The sequence below is a fragment of the Falco naumanni genome, chromosome 5 (assembly GCF_017639655.2).
Source record: "Falco naumanni isolate bFalNau1 chromosome 5, bFalNau1.pat, whole genome shotgun sequence".
Lineage (NCBI taxonomy): Eukaryota > Metazoa > Chordata > Aves > Falconiformes > Falconidae > Falco > Falco naumanni.
In genome coordinates, this window is record NC_054058.1 from 25,167,097 (window position 1) to 25,189,523 (window position 22,427).

At 44.0% G+C, this 22,427-nt stretch overlaps 1 protein-coding gene across 5 annotated transcripts in view; it reads left to right on the top strand.

Moving 5' to 3' along the window:
- WASHC1 (WASH complex subunit 1) overlaps positions 1 to 22,427 on the top strand; it is a 45,649-nt gene that overhangs the window by 17,272 nt on the left and 5,950 nt on the right. For 4 of the 5 annotated variants that reach the window (XM_040597026.1, XM_040597027.1, XM_040597028.1 and 1 more), the window contains 2 exons: positions 16,711 to 16,822; positions 17,543 to 17,689. In XM_040597026.1, coding sequence (XP_040452960.1) covers positions 16,711 to 16,822; positions 17,543 to 17,689 — 259 coding nt within the window. Of the gene's footprint in view, positions 1 to 16,691; positions 16,823 to 17,542; positions 17,690 to 22,427 lie in introns of all 5 variants that reach the window. The other variant, XM_040597029.1, reaches the window with a different exon arrangement.

The following is a 22,427-nucleotide window of genomic DNA, read 5'->3' on the forward strand; positions in this document are numbered from 1 at the left end:
AAGACAGGATTCTTGCTCATCTCAGACAGTGCTGAAAATCTCTGTCTTTTGGACTTCCACAAATTAAATGTGTCTTTTGAAGGAGAGGAACAGAATGCTAAATCTGATTCTGCAAGCAAAATGCTTTTTATGGCATTGTCATTGAAATGTAGTGACAGTTACTTAAGCCCTTGCTCTTAAGTCTACTAACAACTCTTCCACATCAGTTTTATCTATCAGTCTGTTTATCTTTGAATCCCATTCCCCCAGAAGGAGGGTGATCAATCTGTTCTGCCTTAAGTGATTGAAAGGCAGGCTTGAGCTTGGTATGAGAGCTGTAGCCTTCTGTACACTAACAAGACCTTCAGCATTGTTTAAAATGAGCAACTTAAAGAAATAATTGAAGTGTTTCACCTGCAATAACCTCCTCCAATCAGACTCAAACTTTTCAAACCTAATTGCAGATCTGCTAATAGTGGTACATTTTAATGAATAACTAAAAGCCTCCATGCTGGTATTAATGCAACATGTTGCTCAAAGCATGAGATGAGTTTGTGTTACCTACAGAAAACATTCTGTGGGAAGGAAGGGCTCTTAGTGCTTGATTCTATGTCTGAAAATAAAATGATGGAATGTTGTGTCCAGATGCTGAAATGGCCATCCAGGAGCACAAATGAAATACAAGCCTTACCTGTACCCTCAGTTACTAAAAATAAAATTAGTGGTTTAGATGCAATCATGCTAAACTGCTGATACATCTATTTGCTGTGACAGTAAAAAAGTGAAGGAAAATGCAAGAGTTGCCAGAGAAGTGTTCTCCCACTTCTGGAATTGGTCTCAGAGCTGCTTAGCAAATGGAGGCAGGCAACAGTTTCAGACATAATGGAGCTCTTCAGAGGATTCTCTCTACTCTTACAGGCCCTTTCATGGTAGTGGAATATCTAGTGGAAATGTGAGAAGGTTTGATCAAAATAGATGGTATGTGCAGTAGGAGGGGCAAACAGTAGGGAGAAATGTAGGTAACTTTGGTACATATGGTTTGTTGTTTTATTTTAGTTTGTGGTTTTTTAACCCCCACAGGGTAGTTGTTGCCTTGTTGGAGAAAATTCAATATTGAGTAGCATCTTTCAAGTTCTTGTGAGCTAATTCTCTCCCTGGCCCTTAAAGACAGACTGCCTGAAAAAGAAAAGTAGGAAGTGTGAGATGCATCTACCTATGCAAGTGCAATTCAGTAGCTAGAAAAATACCCAGCAGAATATGCATTGTGGCTTGACCATCCGGAGGCCTGAATGTGTTCCTTCCTCTGGACAACCTTCATTCTGCTTTTGCAATTCTGTTCCCAGAAGGAGGATTTGCTGCTTCTCAAAGGGTGAAGGAGTGATATACCAAAAGAGAACAGAGGGAGGCAAGGTTGCTGTTTTCAGTAAAGGAGGGCTTTGCTTTGAAGTTACTTGGTTTATTTTCTTTGTTTGGTCATGAACAAGAGGAAATTGCACCTTAGCTTCTAGAGGATTGATTAGGGCAATGCCAGTCATCTGGAACAGGGATGTTGCTGTCTACAACTGTGAGAGTCGGATTTCCTGAAGAGATGTGTCCCAGAAAAATCTGTGATAAATCTTAATACACTTAATAAAAATGAGTTCTTGATAACAGAGGAGCTTCTTGCTGTGCAGACTCTGCTCATACAGCAGAACTTTGCATCTTGAAGAAGATCATTAAACAAAAAACATCTGAGCCACTATGAACTGCATGTGATTGGACTTCTGACTTAATTGTCTTTGCTTTTTGTTCATATTTTCATGTGTCTGTAGGCTAAAATCAATTTACGACCATCTATAGACTCCCTGTGGCTCAGCAAAACTTTTCTAAAACATTTGAAGAGGTAAGATTTTAATGTGGGACATGGCACATGTGTTAGTTACCATTCTTTATTATTTGAAAGCTGTGTTCCATAACAGATGAAGCCAGTTTCAAAATCATCTACGGAATTAAAGCCTGTAGCAGCAAGAGGCAAAAGAAACAAATGTTAGACCTGTTTGTATAGGTGAGAAGTAATTATCTCTATAAACATTGCTTGCTTTCATCGAGGATTATTTTAAAGTACAGTCAGTTTGAGGACAGAGCTGTGACTAAGTGGAAGGATGGATTACTTTGTATACCCCCCACTGCTACAAATTGGTTTAAACTTTTATCAAGATATCTAGTAACAAAAAGTACAGCTATGTAATTAACCCTGCTTTTACTGTTTGAAGAAGTGGAAGCCCAACAGAATTGACATGATGTAACTTTTTGCTTACTGAACTGTTTCTGGACTGAAAAAGCAGTGTGTGAATAGCCCAGAGCCCATGCAATTCCAGTGAAATAGCCTTTTTTGAAGCTGAGTGCAGCAGGGTCTGAACCAGCTGTTGCTTGTGAAGGTTTATGGAGTTCAGAAATACTGATGCATTATGCAGTGAGGCTTTAAATGGCTGATAGTTGTAATATCCTAGAGCATGAAAGTAACATATCCAGAAATAATAGTAGTGATGATGTATCCATAATGGTCTAAAAGTATGTGAGAATTCCACACTGAACCCTAAAGCAGGCTATTCTACATAGCAAGAGCACTGAGAGCCCTTTGAGAAAGAAGTAAAAAAAAGTGGGAGAAGGTGGAAGTGGTGGTGATCTGTCCTCCTTACCACATGCCAAAAAGATTTGTTCCAGTGAGCAATGCAAGTCTTCACAATGGGACCAAGTATCCACCTTTGCATGTTTATTTTCAGTTAATTCTGAAGCCAGAGCTGTGTGGGCATGTCGACACCTTTTCTAGGCTCATCTCTTGAATGTTGTTTCAGGGTTTCTACCAAATTCAGACAGATGTTAACATGAGTATCGCTTGTATGTGGTGTTCAGAAATGTTTGGGGGTGCCTTAAAGGTGGCATTGGGTTGGAGTTAGGCAGCAGTTTAGCGAGAGCATGGTGGGAAGGTGTGGTAGGGAAATGAGATTTAGAGAGCAGGGGTGGACGAGTTGGGGTACAGTGCAGCTCTGGCTGTTTTAGCACCACGGCTGTTAGCAATCCCACGGTAGGTTAGTGGGATGTCGGTGTCAATTCAGGGTCCAGGCGGTGACCTGGGCCTTGAGGGCTTCCTGGAGAGCAGAGGTGGGACTGATCTCCCAGCCACACCTGTGAGTGACTAATGCAAAGAGGTCTCATGGCGTCAGTCCTTTAGCATGGGAGTGTTACGTGTGCTTCCTTAATGTCTTCCCATAGTTGTGGTGCCCTGAGAAGGTTCTCCAGGGGAACTCTGAAATTCTGCTAAATAGACTTTCTTTCTTTGAAGTACACTGGATGGCTGTGGGTTGGGAGGATTCAGATTCACTTGATGAGACATACAGTGGCTGAGATTTTGTCCAGCAGTGTCTATAAACTACTAGGGCAGGAGGTGGCTATTAATTAACAGATGTTTGGAAAAGGTTTTACGCACTTCCCCATCCAGAGAGTAATTCCTTCCCTCCCATACACCACCACCTTTGGCCCATACGCCAAGTGGCTGTGGCTGTCACTCTCTGGAAATATCCAAGGAGGAGCAGATCATAACAAGTCATTGTATGCCTCACAACAAAAGAGATGTTCCCTTTTTTCTAGTTTCTTAGCCCACAAATTTGGAAATACTATCAGATTCTCCCACTCCCACTGTTGTTGACACAATTGCTATGTCATTCTTTTCTTACACAAAGTGATAGCTCTACCTTCTCAACCAGCTTCAGATGCTGGACTCTCACACTTGTGTTGGAGTAATTTTCTGTTCCTGTGGATGAGTTTTGTCTACTCAGTCAGCCCTGGAGGAAGAGATGAAAATAAGTCACTTTGTTTTACAGGCATGACTTCCATCAGCGATCTAGTGTGGAGAAAACTGTCTGGAAAATAACACTGAGTGGCTTGAAATGTGTATTACAGGCTCCCTCCTATGTAAGTTGGGGTGTGCACACTGAAGGGACTTGTGAGAGGGAACACCAGTGCCAAAGGACTGTTCTTCACACTTGACTGGCGGATTAAATTCTCTTTCCATGGTCATCCTTCCTGACTAGCTGTGGTGCTGTTGCTGGGCTTTTCCAAATGGGGTAGGTGAGAATTTGGGTATAAATGCAACAATTAAGACAGAGCAGTGCTTTTGGAGACAGCAGATCCATTTGCAGATGCTAATGAAGGAGTTCTTGGTTTTCTTCCATCTAAATCCTCCAGACAATCATTTTACTGAGGGAATCTACCATGCTATGCCATTTAGGGAGGGGAGGGGATAGAAATTATTTTTGGAGCCAGGAGTGAAGGATTTGGTTGGTAAAGTGTGTTGAAGAGAAACCCCAGGTGGGAAATTTAGTATCTTCTGAGTTGGATTCCATTCTTAATTTATCCAAGAATATGATCCTTGTTCTGGATTAAGATAAATTTTAAAATGCAAATACCTGGTTTTATTTTACTTCTAGGACTTTTATTTTAGATCTACCATCAAAGCTGAGTAAGAAGACATGCTTGATGGACTTAAAAGGCATAATAGAAAATTCCTTTTAGATGAGGAGGTAGTGCTGTTGTACTTCTGCTCTGTGCTAGTGCAGCAGGGAAAGCCTTTCTGATTATCTATGAAATACATACAACATGCCAGTCGTGCCAGTAGCTCAGCACCAAGAAACTAGAAAGTTCATGGTCTCCACAGTTCAATTCTGTCACTTTGGCTCAATGACTGGGTTTCTTTGGTTTTGTTTCCACAATACTTTTTTTTTAAGTAGCATCCTGGATTTTCTTGATTCCAGAACAAATTCAGACTTTGTGTGACTTTTGAGGGAGGGAATGTGAGAAGCTCCCAACTCCTGTTGAGTTACTGAGCACCAGGCAGAGTTTTCTTTGTTCTTTCTAGCACGTGTATGATTTGGGGGGGGGGGGGGGGGGGGGGGGGGGAGGGGGACACGACACGACGGACACAAACCACTCCACAGCCAGAATCATGCCCTTCATTACTTCATGCTTACTTTTAGCTGGGATGAAGGGTTTATGTGCTACTTGAAGCATTGGTCCATGAGAACGTTTGTTGTGCGAGTATGTCACAGGGTGAGTGGTTAAGCTATTAAAATTTGTGAATTTATGATCCAGGCAGTTTTGGGCTAGGGAAGGACGTTTGAAAAGTATACTGTACAGGTTTTTTCTGGTATTATTGCAAAGCTGCTATTTCCATTTTTAATGACTATTTGCAAGTCACTGTATGGGGAAGATGAATTTTTAAAGGTCAGTGAGGAAAATTAAATTGTATGTCTAGAACTGCTCTAAAGGTGATACCTGATCACTGATGTGCCACAGACTGTTTTATTGAAATGACAGACCAGTTGTCAGTCCAAGCAGAGGCATCTGCTCTTTGATGCTGTTAAAAAAAAAATCTCTGCCTGACGCCCAAAGTTTTTTTGGGAAAAGTAACTCAGATTCCCTCAAGAAAGTAAGAAGGTGCTGTAATCACTCAGGAAAGGTGTTAGATGCATAATGTGTCATAAAGAGTTACTCTCATTTGTTGAAGAAGCACTTATGCTCAAATTAGCTTGTTGATGGGCATATCATAGAAGGTGCCTTTTGAGATTTGAGTGTCACTGCAATTGATTGTAGGAAAATGAATAAGTAACACTAAACAACCTCTGTTTCTGAAGAGCAAATATTGTGAAATAAAAAGCTCCGTTTGCAAAAAAAATGGAACAAGATCTTCCCTTTAAGAGAAGCAGCCCCGTCTTGAAAGAGAAGGAGAAGTTCAAATTAGAAGCATGGGTGAGAGGAGGAAAAGATGTAGCTAGCTATGAGGTTTTGTAACTAGAAAAGGGCTGTTAACTGTTTCTGAGAAAGTGTATCTTATATAGGTGGGCTTGTTTTCATTGTAGCAAAATTTGTGGGAGATCTTGGGAATTGACACAGGTCCTCCTGTGATGCTGAGGATCATTGCTGTACTGAAGCAGCGAGTGGCAATGTTTGTATGGGCAGAAGTATGTAATTGAAGGAAAGTGGAAGATAGTAAAAGAAATTTGATTGAGCTGTAAACTGTTGAAAGTACAGTGGTCACTGCAGCAAATATGATGATTAGAAACACAGTATTGAAAGCAAAACAAAACAACCTGGATATTCCAAGTCATCCTTCAAAAGCTGGTAACCAGATATCTGATGACAACCTCATTAGGTTCAGGACAAAGTGAGGAAAGACCACAGAGGCAGACTCCTATTATGTGGCGGAAGTCAGAAAGGAACTAAGAGTTACAAGAAGAGATAAAATGCAGTTGTCTTTGAGGGTTTCACTGTTGATGGAACAGATTGCTTTATGAGAGCAAGTCCTTTTTCTTGGTTAGGCTTTCCTTCTCCTGAATATGCAAGTCCAATTGTTCAGGACAGCCGGTTTTATAGAGACTGATTTTAGTTAGTGACTGTTGTGTGAGTACTGGCTTGTAAATAATAGCTCTTGAGTATCTGTTATGGAAGAGGGGACTGAAGGGTTCAACTGGTAGCACACTAAAATTCTGTGTGATTGCCATCAGTTACTGGGAAGTGGGGAAAATTCAAAGTCAATGCAGAAACCTTTACCTTCAAACTATGTCTTAAATACGGGCAGAGGATATGTTTTGGATCCAGAGAAAGAAGCCGTGTAGGAGAGAATAGTCAATGTTTTGCATCAGTGCTTGCTGGCTGTAGTTTATTCTAGAGACTGGCAGTGGGATGGATTGGTGATGGGGAAGCACCAAAGAGTGTATAAATACTTGCACAGGAGGTCTTAAATGCAGTAAAAGTGAAAATTAAACAACTACTGAAATGTAGGTGTTAACTCCCATGAATTAAAGCAAAAATTATTCAAACTAGTGAATGAAGGACTGAAAATCCAGTCTGCTGGAACTGTACTGTGAATTTCCTGAGATTTCCTTTGTCATGGGGGACAAATGATTCCACTTGTGGTTTCACAAGCAACCGAGACTTAATTAAGGCTTGGAAATTGCTTAGAGATCTTTGAGTGAAAAGCTATGAAGTTCTAATGGTATTTTATTAAATGCAAAGAAAAGCAGTGCTTTCCTTGGAGAATGGTTAGAGTTTGAAGTTCTATCACAAGGAATCATTTTCCGCTCGGGAAGTGGTTGTGTTTTGATCAGCATTCTTATTCTTGGTGACAATGGCTTGTTTTGGTAGCAGAGATAAGCAGACTAGGAACAGCATTTGTGCTATGTGCCATGTTGATGTAAAAAGCCTCCCTCAGCGAATGAGCAGGAGCTCAGCTTACCTGGTACGTTCAGCTTTACATTAGGGCAAGCTGCTTACTAGAACCTTTAGGGATGTTCAGTAAATCAATCTTATCACACGTGCACAGTGAGAGCAAGCTGCTTACTAGAACCTTTAGGGATGTTCAGTAAATCAAGTAAATCTTATCACACATGCACAGTTGAGTGCTACATACCTTGGTCAAGAGAACTGGTTCATAACCACTTGGAAGGTGTGGGGGAAAGCCAGGAATAAAGAGGGACTTCCTGATCTCCTGCTATAAATCAGGCTGTCCTCTTGTCTGGAGCATGGAGTTGATGTGGGCTGCCTTGCCAGTGGGGAGGAAGGCTCTACAAGTGTCATGCTTTATTCCCACATTATCATGGCGATATACCGAAGCATCTTTGGCTCAAGTGAGGCACAGGCTAAAAGGGCAGGGGAGGCTCCGTGTCAGTGCTAGTCTCCTGCTATTGCTGCCTTCAGGTGAAGCTCAGAAGAAACATAAGCTGGTGGCTTATGCATTTGTCTTGTAACCCCAGCTGGGAGAAGGCACAGATCAGACATTTAAATCCAGGCTGATCTGTCTCCTGTGACTACTGCTGATAGGAAACGCAGAGTTGATTAAGGGTGAGTTGTATAACAGAAGCGTTGTTTGTGTAGAATCAGACACAGTGCCCAAATGAAGGCTAAGGGAGAGTTTCTTCTACACTCAGTGATCCAGAGGAATCTGAGACCTTTTTAAAGGCATTAGCTGTCCTTGCCCCCAGATATAGTTCACCACAGGGTCACCTGGGCATTTCTCCACTGCTTATGTTACCTGTGATTCTGTGTAGTAATACACATTTTCTGTTCAGTGTGGACAGGGAGGAAGATCTTTGGCTATTCTAAGAAAGGAGTTTTGATGGGAGAAAGAGAAACCTAATGTTTGTGTACAGAGTTGATTAATGTAAGGTTGCAGGGTGCCAAAACACCTTCTCAAGCTATCTGCCAAATGAGATCCATAGCTTCAAGCAACATGGAAACAAAATTTACTTCTGACAGTCTTGTAAAATTCTGTCCAAATAGGATTGCCTTCTTTTCAAAAATGATGAAAAAAAACCCAAAACACAACCACTTAAGGCTGGCTATTACTACAGAAGATTGAGCTTTAGTGAGTAAATACTTGTGAGAATTCTGTAAGGATGAGTGAAGACTATATAGATAACAAACCAGTTACTAGTACTTTACTAGTAACTTTTACTAGTTACATTATTAGTATTAGTTACTACAACACCTCTCCTATGAGGAAAGGCTGAAACAGGGGGGGTTGTTCAGCCTGCAGAAGAGAAGGCTCCTGGGAGACCTTATTGCAACCTTTCAGTACTTGAAGGGGGCTTGTAGGAAAGATGGGGACAAACATTTTAGTATGGCCTGTTGTGATAGAACAAGGGGCAGTGGTTTTAAACTATGAGAGGGTAGATTTAGGCTAGATATAAGGAAGCCATTTTTTACAGTGAGGGTGGTGAAACACTGAAACAGGTTGCCCAGAGAGGTAGCAGATGCCCCATCCCTGGAAACATTCAAGGTCAGGTTGGATGGGGCTCTGAGCAACCTGATCTAGTTGAAGATGCCCCTGCTTATTGCAGGGGGGTTGGACTAGACAACCTTTGAAAGGTCCATTTCAACCCAAACTATTCTGTGATTCTATGATTTTATACTTACAGCATCTGCTGCCTAAGATCTTGAGACTGTTCCTGTGGCTGCTGCTCTGGGTAGCAGTTCTGTGGTGGTGGTCATTATCTGCCCCAACACTGCCAGCAAAGGAGCTCAAAAGGTCACTGACAAAACTCTAGCAGTACTGGTAGAAGAACCAGTTTTTTCCCATGACTTCTTTTAGAGCATCCTTCTCAAAAGCTGTCACCGTGATGGTGTAGAACTGTTGTGTTTATATATCTTAACACTATTAATGGAGAAGTAGTTTGATCAAAAGTAGCCTGTATAGTTTAAATAGAAGAGCTAATAGTGTAATTTATTTGCAAACAGACTTTCTACTTAGTATATAGAGACCTTTCACTTAGTAGATATTTCTTCTAAAAAAAGTAAAGCGTGTCTGCTTTCAGATCAGTCAGTGGTGGGAGGCAAGTAAAAAGGTTGGAAGGTTAAAGAAGACCTTATTTGTGACCTTTTTTTTTTTTTTTTTTGCATGGGCGGGGAGAAAAAGTAAAAAAGATAAGCTGCTTTTTTGGGGAGGAGAACAAGCTACAAGGGAAGAGGGAGGAGGTTACTGTGATGATAGGTCAAAATTCTAAGTTTCCAGTTTTACATAAACTTAATTCACAGTAGCAAGAGCACCTTGTGAAATGAGAGATTAAAAATCAAAACGAAATTATTTTTGTGTGAGAACATGACCTGCGGAGAGTGATGTATGCCAGATCCTGCTGAGGATAACCTGGCAACCTTGATCACCCTCTAATCTGCAAAGCCATTCAGCATCACAGGAGCGGGGCAATATGTGAATGCTGAAACACCTGCAAATCAGGCTCGAGGAGCAATCAAAGTGTGATAAACATTAATTAGTATAATACCCAAACCCTTAATGGAGGAAGGAACGTTGATTACACTGTCTCACTTGGGATTTCTTTCTGTCAGAGATGGTGTATGATGACAGTTTCTGATTACACTTACTCAGACATGAAGTAAGACTTTTAAAACTGTTTAAATATGGAGAGAGAAGAGCAGAAAGCAAACAAGTTGATCTTTCTTTGAGTGGTTAAAATACTTTTAAAAAGTATTTGGCTTTTTATGAAAGCATGCTTTTTTGCTTTTTGCCTTTCGAACTTCTGAGGTGAATTTGCTTGGTGAACTGGCTTTGAGTGCTTCCCTGGTTCACTGTAAACCGCAGTGTCTTAGCAGCCTTTCCTTTTGCTCTCTCCATCTTGACCCTGCTATGTTGCCAGCTGCTGGGGCAGAGACACTGCATGGGAGTGGGGCAAGTGGGGCTTGGGCTTCTCACAGTCTGTTTTTGACTGTGCTGGTCATTGCTGCATGGATTCTGAGCTGGCCCACTGCAGTGTGTAGGAACATCCACATGTGGTGAGGCTGTTTGTAAAGCACACTCTAATGCCTCATAAAACATTATTCTTTGTTAGCCAGCCAGAACATGCTTAGATATTCTAGCCTAGCTCTCTAGGCCTGCTTCAGTCTAGTGGATTGTACATCAAAGCCTTGAGTTATGGGTACCAGGGGCAATGCATTGATGTTTCCCCATCACTTCAGCAGCCTGAGGAGCCATAAAAGCCCATGGTCTTTTTTCATGATTCTTGGACAAATTAAAACTTGAAATTGAGATTTTCTTTTCTCCGCAGCATACAAGTAGAAGAGAGCAGTGATGTGTCTCTGGGTCTCAGGAAGGAAGTGGGTGAGGAAGGGCCTCAGTAGCCTGAGGAGAAAGGTGGACATTTTAGCTCTCCCAGCATCACCTTCTGCTGCTGCTTTCATCATGGGATGATGTCTCCCCTCCCCTGGGAGGTAGTCTCTTCTCACCTCAGCAGTGGTTCTCTCACTTTTGGAAAGCCACTGAAACATGTCCTAGAGGTTTAGTGGTATCATTCATGAGTGATGGTATCATGCTGGTTTTGGCACTGGTGCTGTGGAAGGATGAATGGCAGCCAGCACTGTTGTCTTCTCTTGTTAACCTGCTCCAGCACCAGCCACTTGGAGAGTCTGGGGACGTAATAAAATACAAGAACCATAAACTCCATCCCTTCTAATTCATGCCTTCTGCAGTAAGGGAGGAATTTAATAAAAGCATGCTTTATTGAAAAAAGCAACTTGACTTTTAGGCAAAAAGCCAAGGGTTTACAGAACAAATTTACTGTACGTACCCTGAAGTTTAGAACAACAATGCCAAGCCATCCCCCTGCTATCTCTCAGGACTGGAGCTTGAGCTGGGAGGAGACCAGAAGCCTGACTTGCTGTGGTGTATACAGTCCTCATTTAAGGAAAAAGTAATTTAATACTTTGGCTGCCTTATTCTCCTGTGCAACTTCATTTTTCATTCTGCTCCATAATGTTCTTTCTTCTTGGTTGATTGCTTACTTTTGTACTTCAGACATGAAATTGAAGTTCTTTGGTATTCTAGAGATGTTTGCTCCCAGCCTCTGCTTCCTCGCCTTTCTTGTTCACCGTGGTGGGGAGCTTGCCTCTTCTCTGTCCCACTTCCTGAATTTTGTCATCCCTGTCACTTTTGGGTGTTGTGTACCGTCAACATAGACAGCAAAGGGTCTCCTGCTGCTGTGGTGCTTCCTTCTAGCTCAGTTCTATCATGCTACACTAGCTTTCTGGGAATGTCAGCCTGTCTTTAAACCTGCTCTGATTTTAAACTTTTTTTTTTCTGATGCTGTCTGATACCTAGCAAATATAAATTACAAAAATCACAATTCTTTTTTGGCACTGTGGAGTGCTTGGAGACCCTCGTAGAAATACAGTAGTATTGCCACTGCTGAGAACTGAGAGGCAGTGTCCATTGTCCTGGATTCGTAATGCCTCAAATATTTTTCCTGTGTGAGTAAGAGAGCAGTTCTATTTACCCCTTAAGCAGACAGAAATGCAGCAGAAGAGATCTTTCAGTAGCTGCCTGAATGTGAGTGTTATCAAAGGAGTTATAAGGAAATAATGTGATCTGCACTCTGTGGCTGCAAATGGGACAGAGGATACGGGGCTAGTGAAGGAGGCAGTGAGGTGGGAAGAAGTATTCCTGGGACCTGCTGTGGGTGTTGGAGAGAATTGCCTCTCTCTGGAAGGATGTCTCTCATCCGGCAGGATGAGGGCTTTATGAGAAAGGAGAAACAAGATCTACGTTGGGTGTAAGGTGCAGGGGGTTTAACTGCAAAAAGATTTCAGAGGGGCAAGAGAAAGTGAAAGCTTGAATCAAAGCAGCAGAAAGATTGGCTTTAATATCTGCTTAGATCAAAAATAAAAATCTGTATGGATTAAGAGATAATCCACTAGACAGATTTAATCTGCCACATGTATTCCTTCCCCAAAGAAAAGCATTGGGAGGGGAAGGTTGGTTTGGCTCAGTGCTCAGGATTTGAAAGCAGGTGATGTATTCTCCTTTCTTCAGCAGGCTCCCTTTTCACTTGTCCCAAAGCTTGCATCCTGCCCAAAGGGAGAGGCTGTTGCTGTACATCTCCTGCTTCTTTGCAACTCTAAAGTCACATTGGATCTAACTGAAGGGGTTTCTGAAGCAGAAAAGAGCACCAAGAGCAAAATAACACAGAAATGACTAATAGGATAAGCACAGGGTAGGTTCAGATGTTGATGGTGGTTTTGGCTGGCTGAGCGCAGGGTTCTGAGGGGCAGTAATGGGTCATTTTATTAACACTTACCCCTCCTGTTCTGATTGCAGTTGCCTTTCAAACAAACACCACTCAGTAACACGCTCCTCCTCAAATGAATATTGAGGTCTGAATGTCACCTTGCTTCAAACACTTTGCCCTTGAAACCCTTGGCAGCAACCCTCTCTATCCCTTCCTGTTTCCTTTCTTTACAAACACCAGTTGAATCCATGGGCTAAGTTCAGTTTCCACAGCAGTAGAAATACTAGTTGTTTGAGTTAATTGAACATGAGGGGGGGGTTTACCATGTAATTTTCCAGTATCAATATGGTATATTGTCTTTTTTGACTAACACATGCAACTGTATCTTGAACTGTACGGGCATAACAGTCATGCACTTCTAGGAGCCTGTACATGTGATGGAATTTGGATTAGTTGGATTGAGGGAGTTTAATATTTTTTTTCATCGTTATCTTGCTCAGCAACAAATGAATTAATTCTGTAGACTAGTGTGTATTCCTTCTGTGTTGCAGGTCTGCATCTACACCGCCTCAGGTGAAGGTTTTTGGCAGATCTCCTAAGGTCAGTGGGATTTGGCCTGTCAAATCCTAGAGTTAGGGGATCACGGGAAAGCACAGGGTGCCTCAGAGCAGATGCCGTCATGGTTTGAAACACCCAGGCTGGCACTGGACAGCTTCCCCAGCTTGTGCTGGGAGCAGGCCATCTGCCAGATACTGTCCTTTTATGGGTGAATGTAATTGCCCAGTTATATTTGGTGGGCAGTAGGGATGGATCAAGCTGTAGAAGTCTTCCCTCTTTCCCTTCTGGATGCACCATTACTGTTGCAGCTAGGACACAGTAATTGCCAGTCATGTTCTGTTTTTAGGGACGCTTCCCTTTTAGAAGAGGTTCCAGCAAACCTTAAATGAGAAAGATGTGTACAGCACGGTAGGCTGAGAGGTGCTTTGCTTTCTGTTCTTCCCCTGGTGTTGTTAATACTTAGCTGTTAATACTTAGCACCAAGAAGCGCTTTGTAATAGCCCATGCACTACCTGTGTTTGGTGAGGGTGTAAAGGGAGCTGTGGCACCCTTCCTTTCCTAAACTGAGTGTCTTAGAGGATGGATGTTAAATGTGGAAGTCGTTAAGGGTGAAAGGTAAGGATAATTGGGATTCTCGAAAGCTCCTTTGCTGCTTCATAGCTAGCAAAAGAGTGAGTGTGGGAGCAGAGAGGAAGAAGTTGATACCTGGTGAAGCACTGGGGATAACGTGGGGCAGTGAGGGAAGCATTTGACTGTCTCACTTGACCCACTCACATCCATGGAAAGGGAGGACAATGGTTCCTGGTTTCCAGGACTGAGCTTGCACAACTTTAACATTTCCTTCTGGGAGAGAAACATGTGCCTTGTCAGCCCCTGAGAATTGTGTCTGGAAGTCAGCAGGGTGCTAGCTAAAAGGCAGTCGATACCTTGCTTTTATTTGGAGCTTCAGGAAGGCTTTGTTGAGTTCTTCTAGGAGAGGGGTCTGCTCACAGGTGAGAGGGAAAATTGCATCATTGATTTGAGGGAGAGTGGCCAAGCAGAAATAAATGACCAATTTTTTCAGCTTTGAAGGAAGTGAAAATAGTCAGATGCCCCCAGGAGCAGTACTGGAAATAGTGTCCATCAATACAATTATGAAACATCTGGAAAAGAGGTGAACTGTGAGGTGGGAAAATTTGCTGGGGAGACCAGTTAGAGAAGACTTAGGTCTTTCAGAGGCATCTCACACTTCTAACAAAACAAGGCAATGGGACAGCCCTATGACACATGAAATTTGCTGCAGACAAGTGCTAGGAAATGCACACTGAAAGGAGCAAAAGAAACTACTTTGAGAACCTATCAAGTGTGTAAGTGATGTGGACTTACTCCACTGAGACAGGGGGAGGGTGTGGGAAGGAAATCATGAACAGATTTGTACTTAGTGTTGGTACAAAATACAAGCTGTTAGTCTGTGTTTAAAATAAAAGGATGAGGAAATGGAGGATATTTCCGAGAGGGAGAATCTCATGAGGTTCAGTTTTGCTCATCTCCCACTCCAGAAAGAACAAAGCAGAAACAGGCTGTGTGCTCTCCTGCTGTCAGCATGAGGAAGGATTTTCATGCCTCCAGGAAGAGGGGAGCACGGCTGTAAACAAGTGTCAGAAACACTTAAAACTGTTTAGAGAAAGAAGTGAGGTTCTTTCAGAGTGATACCAGGTGAATAAGCTGCTTGTACTTGCTGTTTTTTTCACTGCCTACAATGCAGGGGGGCTTTAGTGGAGTCCATTTCTGTACCGTAATAGGGAATGTGCTGCACAGAGTGAAAATGCTTCAAAAGGTGGGTTTGGTACAGTTTGAGAATGAGAATCACGGTTCACTGCTGATGTCAAATTTGTTACTAAAAGAAGTTATACAGAGTGGAAATAAAGCATGGGAACTCTCTACTCAAAAACAAAGAGGGACTTCTGATGAAATTTAAAGGCAATACTTGAGACTGATTTTTACAGGCACAAAATGATCCGATGGAACTCATTACTACAAAACATTGCTGAAGTGGAGTGCTCTCTCTCCTAATGGGTTGCATAGCCATAAAAATTTTCTTTGCTGGCTTCTTCAGAGGAGTGAAGATTCAGAACAATTTTCAGCTTTTGAGCTTGAAGCCAGGGAGAACCCGCTAGTTATGCATGGGGATGAAGGTCTCTTCTGAGAAGGTGACTGCATAGTTACCTGTAGCTGATGCCCAATCCCGATGTCCCTCCTAGCCTCTGGTTGAACCTGTGTGACAATTTCTGCAGCATGGTAGTGACTGTGCGTGATGTCCTGGCAGTTTCAGTCATGCCCCTGGCTGCAAGGTATCTGCTATAAGGTGCGAAAGGAATGTGTCTAAGTGGTGAACGAAGAGGTACTTAACCAGTGACCACTATCCCCTGCTGCCACAGAGGCTTTTCAACTCAATCTCAAAGCATTTTGATGCTGATCTAGTGTGGGGTTTAACCCCAGGTGGCAATTAAGCACCACACAGCTGCTCGCTGACTCCCATGCCAGCAGGATGTGGGACAGAGAGGAATTGGGAGGGTGAAAGTGACAGCACTCATGGGTTGACTGTTCAATAATTGAGATAAAATCAAATTAAAATAATTTAAAAAACATTGTAATGAAAAGGAAAATAAACTTAAAAAGAGAGAAATAAACCCCAAGAAGGACAAGTTATGCAAATGAAAAACAATTGCTCACCACCAACTGACTGCTGCCCAGCCAGACCCAGAGCAGCAGCCCCTGGCCAGCTTTCCCTCTAGTTTATATGCTGAACATGACATCATGTGGCATGGAATATCCCTTTGGTCACTTGGGGTCAGCTATCCCGGCTGTGTCCCCTCCCAGCTCCTTGTGGCCCCTCAGCCCACTCGCTGGAGGGTGGGCGAGAGGCAGAAAAGGTCTTGACTCTACAGGCACTGCTCAGCACCTCTGTATTATGAACACTGTTTCCAGCACAAATCCAAAACATAGCCCCATACTAGCTAATACGAAGAAAATTAACTCTTATCCCAGACAAAACCAGCACATCTAGTTATGCAAAAATTATGCAGGTTAGCGTGCTTTATTGCACCAAATGAGGACCTAATGTTGCTTAACTGATACAGAAACAGAATCACAAAGCTGTGAAGCAAATGGAAGAAGTTGTGCAACAAACTGCTTGTATAGTAGAGGACAGGATAAGCCTCATGAGTCCTGAGCTCTGCTCACTAGAATGTGTTGCCTTTCATTTGTAACAAGTCATTTTTATTAAAAATATGTTGGCAGTTGATAACTGGCTGTGGCTTTCTTGTCAGCAGTACCTGCAGAGAGGCATAGGGTTTGTGGTAGTCTGGTGTCAAAAATGCTGCAGCTCTCCATCTTTCTGCACTGTGCCTCAAACTGCTGCAGGAGTGTTGTGCTGCGAGTCATGGACTAGATCTACCTTCATGTTGGAGTACATAAAGCTCTCAATGGGCCCAAGACAAGCATATTTGAACCAGCACTATTCTGCCCTGTGGAACAATCCAATCCACTGAGGTTCACATCCTTCCCTGAGGGCCTGGGCACTGGCTGTTGCCAAAAAATCTCTGGCTCTGTATTCTTCATTTTTAGAAAGGTGCTTGCCTCCTAGGATCTCTCAGCGGGTGGAGGCCAGCCGGGCACAGCTTCAGGCGATCAGTGAGAGAGTCACACTCGCCCAAGCGAAGATTGAGAAGATAAAGGGCAGTAAGAAGGCTATTAAGGTAGTGACTTCAGTGAAGGCTGGCTGCATGGCCTCCCTTCTTTCTTCTACCTTCTCTCTTTACTCCTGCTGTGAGCTCTGGAGAAGAGCAGGTGCTTGGCTGCTGTGGCTGCTGCACGCTCACCTCTCCATGCCCTGCAGCTGAGCAGGGTTGTGATAAGAATCCCCTTCCTGGCTCAGCCAGCTGATGATTTTTAGACCCATGACCCACACGGCTCCAGGCCTTATGAGGCCTATATAGGTCACTGGCCCAGCTGCTTTCTGAGAAAGAAAAAGGGCATGCGCTGAGCTAAGCCCCACACCCTCACACTTCAGACTCATAGACACTTTGGCTATTTGAAAGCTGCTGCTAGAGAGCCTCCCCTTAGTGCATCTTAATCCCATTGAGCTATGTAAAACTGGTGAAAATCCTTCTTTCCCCATTCTTGCTCCGTTTTATACATTATTGCCAACTCCCTTCCTGCCAGTGGAAGCCTTTTTGACAATGATCTCCTAGTACTTACACACAGAGAGAAGCTCTGGCGTTTCTTGTTTCAGAAGTGACAGCCCACGCGTGGCTGAGTCTGTGCAGATAGCCCTTAGGAGCCTGTTGACTCCAAGGCTGTCCATTCCCACTGGCAGCACAGATTGTGTGCTTACTCTACTCCATGTATTTTTTTGTAGGATATTGTAGGATCGCCTAGTTGTTGGGATTTTTTAGACCCTCCTTGTTTGTCCACAGGTATTTTCCAGTGCCAAGTATCCAGCCCCTGAACGGCTACAGGAGTACAGTTCGATTTTTGCTGGTGCAGAAGACCCAGCTAAACAGAAATGGCCAAGGCACAAGATTCAGAGCAAACACCGAATGCTGGATGAAAAAGCTCTGCAGGTAAGGAGGAGAACAGACCTTGAGATGAACAAGCAAAGAGAAGCCAGGAGGCTGTTCATCTCTTTGGTGAAGTAGACCAGGGCTTAGGATATAGGCTGGGAGCAGAAAATCTTTTCAGCTTGGCCTGTGGGTGGGGGTATGTGATGTGAGATCAGGCTGGGAAGCTTGCGGAGCCACCAGTTTGGGAGGGCCGTGTCAGGGTGGCTGAGTGCTCTGGGTGGTGGATGCCAACTCTCCAGAGTAGTTTCATTTCCTGAAATGTTGCTGTGGGTGCTGCTGGCTGGGCTCTAGGCTTCAGCTATGCGTAGCAAGGCAGCTGGGGTCAGGGTCATAACTGTTTGAAGAATAGTTTCTGAAGGCTGTAATATAAGTGATGATGAGAAGAGAAAGGTAAAAGTGCCTGTGAGTGTGTCATTAGAAAAAGGAGTCATTAGAGCATTTTTTTTGTCCCAGGAAAGCATCACACTTAGGTATTATCTCTCCCTGGTCCCCAGCGAAGTTTTACATCTTGGTGCAGAAAGATAATTTTGGTTTTTTACATCTTCATTTGCACTTTGCTTCTCCTTTGCCTTGCATTCAGCTATTGTAGGTTGCAGGCCCTTTGGAGGGGCTGAATCTCTCAGCACCCAGCACAGCTGGGGCTTCCGTGTGTACCCATAGCACAGAAGTCTGCAGCTGGTGGTGTTGAAGGAGGTCCTGAAGTACTGAGTTCCCTTTTAGCCTGTGGATTTAGTGGCAGAGAGGGGCTTTCTTAAGGCGGTCTGAGGAGTGGTGGGTTTGGCAGGAAACGCTAGCAAAGGATTCTCCAACAATTTGGGTAAACATCCCTGGGTTGGAAGGAGAGGAGGAAGAACTGCTACACTTGAAGTTTAAAAGTATGCGCTGAGCCAGGAGTAGCAGATGTGCTTTTCCTGGCTAGGTTAGGGATCAACCTGGCAATTTCCCTGCTCTCCACCCCTAAAGAGACTTCCTTCCTTTTCCTTGTGTGCCTTGGCCCAAGAATAAAGCTGCCACCGAGTAATTTATCATCTTAAACTTTCCTGAGTATTAATGGAGTTGAGACCTCACGCAGTGAGTTAGTTATGAATATTTCAGGCAGGCCTAGGAAGCAGGATTGCTGGCTGAATGGACAGCTGGCAAACCTGAGCAGGGCTCGTGCTTCCTTTGAGCTCAGGCAGTAGCACAGGGCAGAGCTGCCTGGGACCTGCTGCTGGCCGGCCAGGGGAGGCCAGCTGTGGTTGTGCTGTCTGGCTGGTGGCCCCATTCCATCAGAGCATGGTGGGGGAGCAGAGGCAGGCAGTGAGTGGACAGGAAGGATACTCTTCCCGCCTGAAGGGCTGGTGCCAATGTACAGCCCCTTGCACAGGGAGGGGACTGAGAAGAGCATGAGCTGATAAAAAGCAATGTCCTACAAAGAGCAAATGCTGTGCTCATTTGACTGGCCTGCTGGCTCCAGTAAGCTCTGCGTGGCCTTCCCCACAGACCCTGCCATCTGCCTGTGATGCCACCACTTCCCTCTCCCAGACAGTCCCTGTACCATTGCCACGTTCTGCCTTTTGTGACCAAGGCTGTCATCACCACAGGGAACTCGCTGCAGGCCCTGGGGGATGTTTGTATTTGTTCTTCCCCTCCTGTGACCCATCTTTCAATCCTCCTTTGAGGTTAATGATCTTATTCTGGCTTTGCTGACCCTACCTCGTGTGGTGGTCTTGTTACTCTTGCTCAATCAAGCTCACAGACACTAGCTCCTGCAGCTCTTCTGTGGCGTGGGGGGACGCTGCTGTGCTGGCGAGTAGCTGTCAGCTGATGGACAATGGAGGGGCCCTGGTGCAGGCACCAGGAGCAGCTGGTGTGCTGAGTGGGGCTCGGAGCGGCCGAGATCTGACCACGTTCCAGAAGGACAGGCCCTTCTCAGCCATAGCGGAGCACGGAGCCCGATGTGTCTTGCAGTAATGAAATGTGACAGAGGGAAGTCTAACGTTTGCATTTATGCCCTCCTCAATTATTCAGGGCTTTCAGCAGAGGCTCACTGCCTGTTTTCACTTCTAATAAAGGCCTCTTTGCTGGGAGCAGTTGAAGTGGCCTTTGGTAACTTCACTCACACACGCACATGCACACCCCACCAGGAAAGCAAGCTCTGCTCATGTCAGTTTGAGGGCATGTGGTGGCAGCCTGTACTCAATGTTTAGGGCTTGTGCTCTGGGGGGAAAGCAGCTGAGTTGGAAATGTGTGTGGTTCTGCAGTTTATTTAAAAACGCTTCCCTCCTGGGAAATTTTCCTTTCCCCCTCCACACCCCAAGTACGAGGACACTGTTCATGTTGGTAAGGTAAGCACTGATGGAAACGAAGTCTTTGTGCTAAGCCTGGAAAGCCACTTGCTTTGCACGTTGCTCTGGTAGCAGCTAAGCAGGGTCCAGCAGTGGGGCTTCTCAGGCACTGGGCATTGCCTTTGCAGCGGGAGCTGTGTCTGGATGCTGCAAGTGCCCCTCAGGAGGCTGGAAAATAGGGTGGGAGACACAGGTCTGCCTGGGCTTGGGAAGAGGTCCAAGCAAAAGTTACAGTCTGCTGCTGGAGTCACCGTATTAGTCTTCAAAAATGTCAGTAACTTGGTGTGTCCTTGTGAGTTCTGCCTCCCTCAGAGTCCACCATGGGCATGGGGAGACCAAACCAGGTTTTTGGCACTTGCTCATCTTCAAGTGCTTTTCGAGCTAGCCTCGGCACTCCATTGCCATGGGGGGAATGGGGTTTCTGGTGTATCATGCCAATTCCCTTTGTTATAGTGTGTGCTTAATTAAACTTAAGAGCTAGGGTGAATTTATGTATTTTTAACGGTAGGCTCTTAGGGAGAAAAATGCCTGGAAATGCAGCATCCTTAGGGGTGTGATCCTGCCAGGTTCCAAACCCCAGGCTGGGGTGTTTGAGCATTCAAGCACCCCCCATGACTTCAGTATGTTGAGGCTGTGGAACCTTTGGCTTAAGTCCTTAACGTCTCTGTAAGAAAACTAATCTTTCAATGGCATGTTACTTGTGGAATTCACAGTTGCAGGATATTATTGACAGTATGTAGGTGTTCTAAATTTCAAAACAGATCTAGGTACTTGAATAAGACTAGCACTTTGGTGGCATTTAAATTAGAAGGATTTTGTAGAGCCTCACGTTTCAGAGTAGTATGCTTAGTCCTTTTATAACTGCCTTAGATGAGACTTAGAAGTAAATGTAGGTAATGGTTGGTTTCTCACTACACCCTTAAAGTGATGAACAGTCTTCCAGTGCTAATTGAAATCTACAAAGAGAGAATTAAAAGAATATATATATGACTTGAGGGCTAAGTGTGTGAATAGTTCTAGCAAAAACGTCAGTACTCCCTCATGCTTAAAAAATTAAACATTGGAAAATGAATATTAATGATCAAAAGAACCTTTATTTTTGACTCTTTGCTTCTACAGACTCTAAAAAACAATTTATATATTTTTGCCTACTTGGTTCTGTAAAAATTCAGGATGTTTATTTGAGTGTATTTTTCACAAGTTGGAATGTATTATTTGGGGATGGGGGAATTAAAACTTCTCAAGTCTTTTCTTAGAGCATTTTATAGACTCAGAGCATCATACAAACTCTTAGTGGATTAACTGAGCTGTGACTAAGCCATTTCCCAGGATTTCTGGTTACTAAGTCCAGGACTGAAATTTCAATCAGCAGGAACTGCTTGTGCTGCTGAGATGTGGTCTTAAAACTGAACCAACGGTGGCCTCCATTTCCCCCATATAAGTACAAAGAGGGAAGAAGGACTCAGAGAATGGGATAAGAGCAGGGATGCGGGAAGTAGTGAGGCAGTAGGAAGCTGTGGACGGTATTTGCAGTGATCATCTTCTGGTGACAGAAGAAAACCACAAGAGTGTGGCCAATTATTTAGCCTGACAAGCTGTCCTGGTTAGTGCTCTGATTTCTTCTGGTATGAACACTTACGACCTCGTAGCTGCCAGACTGCTGCTTGTCCTAGTTTGTGAAGAAAGAACAGGAGCTGGGAAGGGGCTGAGGAGAGGTCTGGGGTGGAAGTTTATTCATCTCAGGCTGTTTCAGGGTCCAGGAGCTGATGCTTTTCCTCCCTCTACAGCAAAGTATGTTATGGGCACTGAGCTTCATTCCCCGGAGGATGTGGCAGTGGGCACTGTCACGCTAGCTGAAACACTGGTCTGATCTGGGATGGCAATTCCCATGCTTTATAAAAGTCAAGCAGTTCAGATGTAATAAGTCCTTTTCTAAAGGGAGCTCTATATATTATGCATGAAGTTTTAGAACCAAGAAAGAGGAGATTTCAGTTCATTAGAGTTGAAAACTCCTGCAAATCCCTCAGGCTTTGCAAAACCATCTGGCACACGTTCCACCCTGCACGCTCCCTTCTGCCTGATCTCCTGCCTAGTGCAGGCACTCTGTTTTTTCCTAACCTCTTTTTCCTTTGCCTTCCCTGCATACCCCACCGCTGGGATCACATTTCTTAAAACATCAACTGAAGGCAGCAGAGGGGAGGTAATAGAGATGTTTGGGGGACTCTGCGTGCATGAAAACATCTAGTAGTTGGAGACACTGTAACAAATGCCTTTTAGACTGCAGTGCTTGATCCCTGCCTCTGGCTGTAGAACCCGAGTGGTGGTTTTATTTTGGTGGATCCTTGCCACAGCAACACCTGTTCAATATGACCCATCTGTGGCACCAAAAGCAAATGCCTTGAGTCTGAACT